We start from the raw sequence: 12,051 nt of genomic DNA on the forward strand, positions 1-12,051 counted from the left end.
GAAAGAAAAGGTAAGACAGGATTAAGTGGTATGGAGTGCAATGTGGTGGGCAGGGGTGGGGGGGAGGACACAGGCTGCAACAGTCTAAGGGTGTCAGGGAAGGCAGAGAGTGGGCCCCGCAGATGCCGGGAACATCCAGGCCAAGGGCACAGCCTGAGCAAAGGCCCCAGGTAGGCGTGTGTTTGAGGAACATCCGGGAGGCCAGCGTGGCTGGAGTGCAGTGGGAAGAAGAGGGTAGGATGGAAGATGGAGAGAGAAGCTGATGGCTCAGACAAGATGGGGACAGCAGGGCGTGAGAAATAATGGATTCTGGACTTCTTTGAAGGTAGACTCAACAGGATTTGCTGTTGCGATGAGGGAGGGTTTGAATGAAAGAGGAGTGAAATGTTACTTTAAGGTTTCCAGGAGGCCGAATGGGCAGGCTGCTGGCGGGGAGGGTATTCTGGGGTGAAATGTCCACCTGGAGCCGGGCAGCTGCATGTGTGAGTCTGGAGATCAGAGGAGCGGTCTGGGGTGAAGGTCACTGCTGATCTTTAGAACAGCTCCTATTGGGAGTTGGAGGCAAAAACCTGGCTGAAATGGGTATAAGAGAGACCAGGAGGACAGGACCTCCTCCTGGGAAAGGCAGCAGCTGAGATTTTTGTTGAAGTCTTGAAAAATGAGGGGGACCATGTATTCAAGCCCAAATCCTGCACTTTTTTTTTTTTTTTGGCCACACCATGTGGCAGATGGGATTTCCTGACCAGGGATCAAACCTGTGCCCTCTGCAGTGAAAGTGCTGAGTCTTAACCACTGGGCTGCCAGAGAAGTCCCCCAAATCCTTCACTCTTAACCCTCAGACTCTGCTGCAATCAGAGGAGGCAGAAAAGCAGATAGATGGAAAGCAGACAGATGGAGACAGGTGAACAGGGGTGGGGGCAGACAGGAGCAAAAGCACAGCGATGCGGGCATCTCAGGGCGATCTTAGGGTTGGGTCAGAAGCAGGATGGACCCCAGGCCTGGTGTGTTTTTTTTTTTAAGCCTCCGGGTGATTCTACTGTGCAGCCCAGAGGGAGAACCACAGGAGAGGGTGTCCATAGGGCAGAGAAGGCTAGACAGAGAGGGGCAGTCATACCTCATTTTGCAGTTGGGGAAACTGAGACTAAGAGATCAGGTCACTTACCCAGGGTCAGCCCGCAAGTAGCCAATCAGGAACCTGAACCCCCACCTCGTCCCCACCACAAGGAGGAGGGACACCGCCCAGCCCTCTAGCAGAGTTCGCCATCTGCCCCTGCATGATAACCCACATTCACTCCTGAAACTCAGAGCCAGTGTGAGACCCTGAGGTGCGGGCACTGCACAGGACCAGAGGGGAAAGGAAAGGCACTTCCAGAAGAATTTTCAACCCAAGGGTTGAAACAAAGCAAAAGGAATATTTTTCTTTCATTCAAGACCACTATACGCCTTCTAGTCCACCCACGCTCAGCCCAATTTAGCCCCCTCGTCAGAAGTTTGCAGTCTGTTTTTTTTTTTAATTAATTTATTTTTTATTGAAGGATAATTGCTTTACAGAATTTTGCTCTTTTCTGTCAAACCTCAACATGAATCAGCCATAGGTATACATATATCCCCTCCCTTTCGAACCTCCCTCCCATCTCCCTCCCCATCCCACCCCTCAAGGTTGACACAGAGCCCCTGTTTGAGTTTCCTGAGCCACACAGCAAATTCCTGTTGGCTATCTATTTTACATATGGTAGTGTAAGTTTCCATGTTACTCTTTTCATACATCTCACCCTCTCCTCCCCTGTCCCCATGTCCATAAGTCTATTCTCTATGTCTGTTTCTTCATTGTTGCCCTGTAAATAAATTCTTCAGTACCATATATGTGTGTTAGAATACAGTATTTATCTTTCTCTTTCTGACTTACTTCACTCTGTATAATAGGTTCTAAGTTCATCCACCTCACCAGAACTGACTCAAATGTGTTTTGAGTAATATCCCATTGTGTATATGTACCACAACTTCTTTATCCATTCATCTGTCGATGGATATCGAGGCTGCTGCCATGTTCTAGCTATTGTAAATAGTGCTGCAATGAACAATGGGATACATGTGTCTCTTTCAATTTTGGTTTCTTCAGGGTATATGCCTAGGAGTGGGATTTCTGGGTCATATGTTGGTTTTATTCCTAGTTTTTTAAGGAATCTCCATACTGTCTTCCATAGTGGCTGTATCAATTTACATTCCCACCAACAGTGCATGAGCGTTCCCTTCTCTCCACACCCTCTCCAGCATTTATTGTTTGTAGACTTTTTGATGAGGGCCATTCTGACCAGTGTGAGGTGATTATCTCATTGTAGTTTTGATTTGCATTTCTCTAATAATGAATGATGTTGAGCATTTTTCATGTGTTTTTCATGTGTTAGCCATCTGTATGTCTTCTCTGGAGAAATGTCTGTTTAAGTCTTTTCCCCACTTTTTGATTGGCTTGTTTGTTTTTCTGGTATTGAGTTGTATGAGCTGTTTGTATATTTTGCAAGTTAATCCTTTGTCAGTTGTTTCATTTGCTATTATTTTCTCCCATTCTGAGGGTTGTCTTTTCACCTTGCTTATAGCTTCCTTTGCTGTGCAAAAGCTTTTAAGTTTAATCAGGTCCCACCTGTTTACTTTTGTTTTTATTTTCATTACTCTAGGAGGTGGGTCATAGAGGATCTTGCTTTGATTTATGTCATCGAGTGTTCTGCCTATGTTTTCCTCCAAGAGTTTTATAGTTTCTGATCTTACATTTAGGTCTTTAATCCATTTTGAGTTTATCTTTGTGTATGGTGTTAGGAAGTGTTCTCATTTCATTCTTTTACATGTAGCTGTCCAGTTTTCCCAGCACCATTTATTGAAGAGGCTGTCAATGTTGGTTTTTTTTAAATGAAATATTTCAGGAGTACAAAAAAATACAGAAAGTAGGCTAGTGAGCATGACTTCTGTGTTTAAATCAGGATGCATTTGGTTTTTAGAAACTGCATACTGATTACAGCCTTGGGGCTCTGAAGCCATACAGCCAGGGTTCAAGTTCCAGCTGTACTACTTATTAGTTGAGTAGCCTTGGGCACCGTTACCTAACTCCCAGCCTCAGTTCCCTCAGCTCTAAGATAAGGGTAATGAGGGCACACGATTCAGGAGACTGTCCTGAGGATCATATGAGTTAGTATCTGTAAAGCAAACACTACGTGGTACACAGGTGCGTGCTCAGTCGCTGCAGTAGAGTCTGACTCTTTGCAACCCCATGGGCTGTACCCCGCCAGGCTCCTCTGTCCATGGGATTCTCCAGGCAAGAATACTGGAGTTGGAATTGAAAGAGACACATGTACCCCAATGTTCATCACAGCACTGTTTACAATAGCTAGGACATGGAAGCAACCTAGATGTCCATCAGCAGATGAATGGATAAGAAAGCTGTGGTACATATACACAATGGAGTATTACCCAGCTAATAAAAAGAATGCATTTGAGTCAGTTCTAATGAGGTGGATGAAACTGAAGCCTAGTATACAGAGTGAAGTAAGTCAGAAAGAAAAACAACAATACAGTATATTAACGCATATATATGAAATTTAGAAAGATGGTAACAACGACCCTATATGCAAGACAGCAAAAGAGACACAGATATAAAGGACAAACTTTTCAACTCTGTGGGAGAAGGCAAGGGTGGGATGATTTGAGAGAATAGCATTGAAACATGTATATTATCATATGTGAAATAGACGACCAGTCCAAATGTGATGCATGAAACAGGGCACTCAAAACAAGTACACTGGGATAACCCTGAGGGATGGGATGGGGAGGGAGGTGGGAGGGGGTGCTCCGGATGTACACCCATGACTGATTCATATCAATGCATGGCAAAAAAAACACCACAATATTGTAAAGGAACTAGCCTCCAATTAAAATTAAAAAATTAATTTTTTTAAAAAAGAATACTGGAGTGGGTTGCTATGCCCTCCTCCAGGGGATCTCCTGACTCGGGGATAGAACATGTGTCTCCTACATTGGCAGGTGGGTTCTATACCACTAGCGCCACCTGGGAAGCCCTGGGAAATAGGTAGCATTCTGTAAATGGCAGTTTTTGCTGCCACTGTTCTTGGGGGTGTTTTTATTATTCTTGATTCGGAAGGTTCATAGACAGCTCCAGGACCAACTGGAGACATTCTGGAGGTTGTGAAACCCAGCCAGAGAGCAAGTTCTCTTTGTTCCCAAATCACATGCTGTGGTGAGTGTGGAAATCCCTCATCTCACCCACTCCATTTCTGATACTCTGGGGAAACCCTCGAGAGGCACATAATTCAAAACAAAAGTAAAACCCTGAAGTCTGGGGAGGGTGCTGAGAATGGATTTTGCTGGCAGAGAGTTGGGAGTTTTAACGCAAAGACTTTAGGAAGAAAAGAAACCCCAGAGGAGCCCACCCTCAATACTGTCTGTCTGAGACTGCATTTTCAGAAGCAGAACCCAGTCCACCTGAGACTGAGGCCCCTTTGCTCTATTGCTGTGTGACCTTCAGGAATCACTTAACCTCTCTGAGCTTCTACAGCAGATTTTGTGTCAGGAATAATGAGATAATGGGAGTGAGAACTCTAAAAACCACTTAATACCTGTTAGAGAGTCCCAAACTTATGCCCCAGGCTGGGTGGGTACAAGGAACTGGGTGAAGGGGGAGGCCAGACTCCCCAGCTTCAGGCCCAGCAAGAAGATAGAGGAGGGGCTGGGTTGACTCATCACCTGTTCCCTCCCAGCCTCTGGGAGAGGGACAGTGGCAGCTTCAATCAGGCACCAGTCCAGCCCCAGCAGCCCAAAGGTCATGGGTATTCTGAAAAAGGAGGCAAAACTCATCTGCCTTCCCAGGCTCTTGAGCCCCACAAGCCCCAGACCTGCTCCACATGTTGAACCTCAGCCCACGGGAAACGACTTCCCCTGAACTCATCTGGGAACCACCACGGCTGCCACCAGGCACCCCTCAGGGTTTTCACAAGTTACTTGGAATCCTTACAGCAGCCCCATATTAACCACCAGAAAACAGCTCAGAGATAGAAAGTAACTTGCCCAAGAGAACTCCTGAGAAGTGGTGCCAGGGGGCTTCCCTGCTGGCTCAATGGTAAAGAATCCACCTGCCAATGCAGGAGTCACGGGTTCAATCCCTGATCCAGAAAGATCCTACATGCCATAGAGCAACTAAGCCCATGCCCCACAGCTATGGAGCCTGCGCTCTAGAGCCCGGGAGCCTCAACTACTGAAGCCCACCTGCCCTAGAGCCTGTGCTCCACAACAAGAGAAGCCGCAGCAACAAGGAGCCCGCGAACTGCAACTGGAGACCAGGCCCCACTCGCCACAACTAGAGAAAAGCCCACGCGGCAACAAAGACCCAGCACAGCCAAAAATAAATTCATTAACTAAATTATTTTTAAAAAGAAGTGATGTCAGGATTACACTACAGGTCTTCCTGAACCCAAAGGCCAAGTTCTTTTCGCTGCACCCAGTAATTCACACGAAGCTTCTGACATCTGCTCTCCACCCCCACGGTGAGTTTTGCCCACTGCTTCACTGTGTTCTAGGCCTACAAGGCCCTTGACTGTTTGCTAGCAAATTCCTACTCATCCCTCATGTCTCCGCCTCCTCAGCGCCTCCCCCTGGCTTCCCTGCGGAGAGTGTTTATCAGCCACAGCCTGGTTTGTCTATAATGATGACTGTAATTGTCTGGCTGAGCCCCGGGGAAAGGAGAAATCAGTTTCCCTGCCCAGCCCACCAGCTGCACTGGGCAGCCAGCCAGGCACATTCAACGTTCTCAGCAGAAGTTTGTGGGCTAGAGGAACACTCTGCTTCCTGCTCAAGCCCCTCCACGGTGCAGATGAACCCCTGCCCTGCCTGAAGCATCCACTTCTCCCTCCTCCCCTTTGCACCTTAACTAGCTCCACAGAGATCTGTCAGGATGTCAGGCAAACCTCGAGGGTGGTGAAGAGGTCCATAAGAGAGTCTCAAGTCAGAGCCCAGAGCAAGCCCATCAATTTCTGCGTATCTGCAGGCAGGAATAGAGATGCAGATGTGGAAAACAGACTTGTGGGCACAGGAGGGGCAGGAGAGGGTGGGACGAATTGAGAGAGTAGCACTGACATGCATATACTGCCATGTGTAAAATAGAAAGCTAGCGGGAAGCAGTTTGTAGCGCGTGGAACTCAGCTCAGGGCTCTGTGATGACCTAGAAGGTGGGATGGGAGTAGGGGTGGGAGAGAGGTTCCAGAGGGAGGGGATGTGTGTATACTTATAGCTGATTCGTGTTGTTGTACAGCAGAAACCAACACAACACTGTAAAGCAATTATCCTCCAGCTTGAAATAAATTTTTTTTAAAATTTCTGCATGTCTGGAGCCTCGGATGCCCTCTGAATCTTCACTTACCCAGCAGCAGCTGCTCAACAAGCCACGGGTTTAAGGACATGGTGCACGGAGAAGGGAAGGCAAAGCTCTTGGACCACGCCTCCTAAGCAAATGTATTAATAGAACACAGTGGCACTGACCTGGAGGCCTCAGGACTGGACTGAAGGGCTTGGAGAAATGTGGGCCCATATGGTAGACATGCAGCCTCTCCAACCCGGGGAGATCCAGGGAGCTTCTATCAGAATAACTAACAATTGTCAAGTCCTAAGAGCCAGGCTTCCCAGGTGGCTCAGTGGCAAAGAATCTGCCTGCCATACAGGAGATGTGGGTTTGATCCATGGGTTGGGAAGATCCCCTGGAGAAGAGAATAGCAACCCACTCCAGTATTCTTGCCTGGGAAATCCCATGGACAGAGAAGCCTGGCAGTCTATAATCCATGGAGTTGCAAAGAGTCGGACACGACAAAGCACACACACATATACATACACACACATACACACACACACACACACACACACACACACACACAAGAGCCAGGCAGTGGCACACATAGAGTAGGAAAGTGCACCCATCCTCTGAGTGCAGACAAATAGGTGAGAGCTGTCCATAGAGAATTTTAAAACAAGACACACCAAGAATCAGTCTGCTGTTTATTATCACGATATGGCGACACTTTTAAACAGTATCAGTGATAATGGTCTAAGTTCTAACTCATCCAATTCTTGCGGAGGAGCCTTGTAGGCTTCAGTCCATAGGGTCGCTAAGAGTCGGACACAACTGAATGACTTCACTTTCACTTTTCACTTTCCTGGATTGGAGAAGGTAATGGCAAACCCACTCCAGTGTTCTTGCCTGGAGAATCCCAAGGATGGCGGAGCCTGGTGGGCTGCTGTCTATGGGGTCACACAGAGTTGGACACGACTGAAGCAACTTAGCAGCAGCAGCAGCATGCGAGCTTTAAGTAAGCACACATTCCTATTCTTTGAAAAGTTTAGTTTTCTATGTGGAAGTCTAATCAGAGAACACCTAGCTATACAGTGAAGCTCCAACACACACAGACTCAGCTCCATGTGTCTGCTCCTACAGTAAGTTCTGAATGGCTCAGAATGGTTCAAGTTCGCTTTCAGGACAGTTTGGGCTACCAATCCCTCCCTACATTTTCCTGTGTTTAAACAGAAGACAAGCATCTGCGCTCCCAGCACCAGAAGAAAAGAGACTAAAACAGAAGTGTCTGAAAGTCTGAATCAATTTCACTGGGAACTAAACTCTCATTCTAAAGCAATGGATTAAATAAATGTCAAAGTTCACCATCATTCAGCCATTCTCTCTGATTTTTGCCAAAGAAGAAAAACTTGGGAGAATTTTACCAAATAAAATAAAAACTTATGATGGATTTTCTGGTGAAGATGTTTTAGTCAAAATGTTTTAAATGTGGATATATTTAAAAGCCACTAGAATGGATAAACAACGAAGTCCTACTGTATAGCACAGGGAATTATAGTTAATATCCTGTGATAAGTTATAATGGAAAAGAACATTAAAAAGAATATATGTGTGTGTGTGTATATATATATATAAAAAACTGAATCACTGTGTTGTACAGCAGAAATTAACACATTATAAATCAACTATACCCCAATAAAATAAATTTTAAAAATAAAAATAAAAAATCAGAAATTCCCTAGATAGTCCAGTGCTTAGGACTCTCTGATCTTATCTCACTGCCTAGAGCCTGAGTTGTACCCCTGGTCAGGGAACTAAATCCCACAAACTGAACGGCACAGACAAAAAACAAAACAAACAAAAAACCTAGAGATCAACAAACATAAATAAAATTTAAAATAAAAGCCACTAGAATTAATTTTTAAGACATAGGCAGCATTGCAGTTTCTGGAATTTATTACAAAATGGGATTTTTATGAATCTCTGACAAACCGATTCTAATGTTTAAGGCTTTTCCTATTTGTATATCTGTTGTTTCACATGTGAGAAACTTTTGAAATTAATAAAAAGTGTTCTTCGATCAACTGTGAGCCAAGATAGATTGACAAGTCTGCCTCTACTGAGAGTTGCATATGCAAAGAAGATCAGTTTTGTCAAAGTCAAGGACAACTTTTCAGAAAAAGTTCCAAAACAGAAACTATAATGTTGTCATTATTCATGACTATAACCAACCTAACTATAAGAACAAGTTTTCTTCTAAATTACATTAATGCAACTAAAAACTATTAACCCATTACTTTTATTTTTCTCTATAACATCTACCCTACTTTTCAATTTTTATTTTTTCACTGGCATGATTTCATATACAAAGCCCAACAGAAGCAACTTTACTGTGTTTCTTTTCCAGCCATTACTAATATTTATTTCATGATTATTACTGAAAATAATGTTGTTAGATAAGGAAGAGGGATGCTTTTAAATGACCACTCCCAGCATCAAATATGCCAGGTACACCCTAATACCATGCGCTGCCTTAAGCTCTTTACACGGATTAAACCATAATCATAATCAGAACAATGAATTGCAGGTGAGCACTTAATATGTGTGCAAAGCACTGTTCTGAGCACTTCAGAAGTATTAAGTCACATAATCGTCACTCTGGGATTGGAAACGTGATCAAAGTGCCACAGCTAGGGAACAGGATGGTGAACATGATCCCAGGGGTGTCCTCCTCAAAAGCCGGGCTCAAAACCTCTCTGCAGCGGGTCCTGATAGGTTGAAAGGAAGCATGTACTAAGCCCCTTTATGATTTCTGAACCACATCACAGATTAGAAATAGGGAAAGTGAAAGTTGGGAAACTGCGGGCAGGGCGCCATGAAGTGTCTCAGCTGAGGCCAGGAAAACGCCCCTGTGGTCAAACCCAGGCGCTGGGGGCGGGGTGGGCTGCAGCTGGTGCAGCCCAGACATCGTGCTCCAGGAGCCCTTCCAGGTGCTCTGGTCTGACTCAGGAAGGCAGACAGGACCTTGGCGGAGCAAGTCTCTCCTTGCTGCCTCCCAGCTTGGCTTGGCCCTGCCTTCGCCGGCTCCTGTTTCAGGCAAACAGGACCTGCCCACACAAGTACTCACGCTAAGACAACTCTAACCACTGACCGTCTCACGCCTGATGCCCACCCCACCGGCCAATGGAGGTGTGGCCCGCACGTCCTCAAGGGCCGGTTCTCTGATGACTCAGACCGACCCAAACACGGCCCCCACCGCCAGCCCAGGCACGCCTGCCTTACTTACAAAGGGTGCGCGCATCTTCTTGGGTGATGGCGGCCCTCGATTTCAGGCTGGAGTTGACTTTATCAGCTGCGTAAATGCCTGAAGCAGGAAGGAGCGGGGAGTCACCGTCAGTAAAAAGAAACCGCGTCCCCAAGACCCCAGGGGCCAGTGGCTTCTGGCGGAGGAGACCGTGCCCAGTTGATCTCCAAATTCTCCGGCCACGACCGGCTCACTCCATTCCAGTTCCTTGCCGGTCCCCTCCCAGCCCCTGCACCTGGCCATGAACCCTGGCAGGGCGGGCAGGAAGGTTCACCTGATACCGGAGAGGCTGGCGGTGCAGCGGCGGGGAGCGCGATCGGTGTCACCTGCCCGGGCGGCCGCGCCCCAGAAAGTCCGCGGCGCCGCGCGCGCGCGGCCCTTCCTCCCCGGCCGCTGAGCTCAGCTAAACCGAACTAATTTGTTTACTCCGGTCTCACCCAAGTTCTCCATCCCCCCCACAGCCTGGGACACCGGGAGAGCCACCCCAAGCGTCTCACCTTCCTTAAGAGCTGGGAAGTACCGCTCCACCCACCTCGCGAACTTGGACGGCAGTAGCGGCCTCCACCAGGAAAGGAACCAGTTAAATGGCCGCAGAGTTCAGGCCAGCGTGAGGTCACTCGGCCCCTCCCCGTATGACTAATTAGAGCCTCGCAGAGCCCACGCCCCAGGGCGACAGGGACAGCCTGCTCCGGCCTCTGGTGCAGACAGGCCAGGATGCTTTCCACTCACCGGCGAACCCTCTCTGCACACACTGCCCTGAGAAGAGGAGACCCCAGAACTCAGCTCGGGGCCACCCCCGCTCAATATTTTAAGATCTCATATACCTATCTATAGAGAAGGCAATGGCACCCCACTCCAGTACTCCTGCCTGGAAAATCCCATGGACGGAGGAGCCTGGTAGGCTGCAGTCCGTGGGGTCGCTAAGAGTCGGACACGACTGAGCGACTTCACTTTCACTTTTCACTTTCATGCATTGAAGAAGGAAATGGCAACCCACTCCAGTGTTCTTGCCTGGAGAATCCCAGGGACGGGGGAGCCTGGTGGGCTGCCGTCTATGGGGTCGCAGAGTCCGACACGACTGAAGCGACTTAGCAGCAGCAGCAGCATACCTATCTATACATATCGTCCTGCAGAGTAATCAGTTTGCTCATCCCCTCAAGTGGGCTTATCCTGTAGTTTAAAACTACCGTAGACCTCCGATATCCACGAGTTCTCTATCTGCCCTCCGCTGGGTAAAAAAAACAAGGAGACAGAACTATGGATAAGCTGAGATTATTTTAGGGTTCTGGACTTCAGGTTTGGGGCATTCCCTGGGAATCTTGGAACACATACTCTTAGGATAAGGGGAAACTGTATAATAAATTTTAAGGCCATTTAAAGGCAAGGGCCTAGCAGAGAGAAAGTATTTTTAACTATTGGTTCCCAAGCCATCAGAAGTCCCCCAAATCTGGCACCAATCTGGCACATGATAGGCCTTTCATGAGAAGGAAAGACCAAACACAGGCCCTTGTTATGCACTGGGCTGTGACCCTGCAGGGGTAAAAGTAGTTCTGGTCTATCACTATTTCCTGACCCTTCGCTGCTGGCAGTGAGCTTGAAATCAGGACCGTTGGCCAAATCCTGAACCTGGCTACCTACAGGGTCAAAAGCACCCTTCCCTCTCTGAGCCTCAGTTTGTTCATCTGCAAACTAGAGTGGTGATGATATTGTACAATATGTAAGATAATGTATAAAAATATACACAGCTTTGCTGTCAGATAGGCTTCTCAGGTGGCTCAAGTAGTAAAGAATCCACCTGCCAATGCAGGAGATATGGGTTTCATATCTGGGTCCCCTGGAGTAGGGAATGGCTACCCACTCCAATATTCTTACCCAGAAAATTCCATGGACAGAGGATCCTGGTGAGCTACAGTCCATGGGGTTGCAGAGAGTCTGATAGGACTGAGCATGTACACAATGTAACAATAAAAATAGGTTCCGCGAAGGAAGAGCAACAGATGAAGCCAAGCCTGGGGCAAGTCCTCACTGGGGACCTGTTGGCTATTGTTAACAGGAGTAAAGGTACATGCTTATCCACAAACCAGCTTCCCAGCACGGAGGTCAGAGGCACTGAAATAAACACCAAAGTTTTATGTGCATACTACTCACCCAACAAATTGTATTATGTGTATTGAGCAAGAGATTATCTGTAAGGCCGTCCAAACCCAGAATGCAAAATTTTGGTTTTGAGGAAACCACACCTATTCCTGCCTCTCCTTAATCTATGCTTTCAATCAGCCCAGACGTCACTTTTTTTACTTTTTTCTTTTCCCCCCACTAACTGTGCCAGGAAAAACAACATCCCTACTGAGAAGCAGGGAGGTCAGGAAGTGTAGTTTCACCTTTCACACAGCTCTCAAAAGTGGAG

At 47.1% G+C, this 12,051-nt stretch overlaps 1 protein-coding gene across 3 annotated transcripts in view; it reads right to left on the minus strand.

Moving 5' to 3' along the window:
• Positions 1-10,294, minus strand: part of LOC102400714 (phospholipase A and acyltransferase 3) — a 31,742-nt gene extending 21,448 nt beyond the window's left edge. The window contains exons 1-2 of one of the 3 annotated variants that reach the window (XM_006050829.3): positions 10,142-10,294; positions 9,627-9,704 (exon numbers count right to left, since the gene is read on the minus strand). In XM_006050829.3, the coding sequence (XP_006050891.1) occupies positions 9,627-9,641 (15 nt within the window). In that variant the 5' untranslated portion in view covers positions 9,642-9,704; positions 10,142-10,294. Of the gene's footprint in view, positions 1-9,626; positions 9,705-9,918; positions 10,098-10,141 lie in introns of those variants that run through there. The other 2 variants (XM_025286563.2, XM_006050830.3) reach the window with 2 other exon arrangements.
• Positions 10,295-12,051: the final 1,757 nt, after the last annotated feature.

This window comes from Bubalus bubalis, chromosome 5 (assembly GCF_019923935.1).
Source record: "Bubalus bubalis isolate 160015118507 breed Murrah chromosome 5, NDDB_SH_1, whole genome shotgun sequence".
NCBI classification, from domain to species: Eukaryota; Metazoa; Chordata; class Mammalia; order Artiodactyla; family Bovidae; genus Bubalus; species Bubalus bubalis.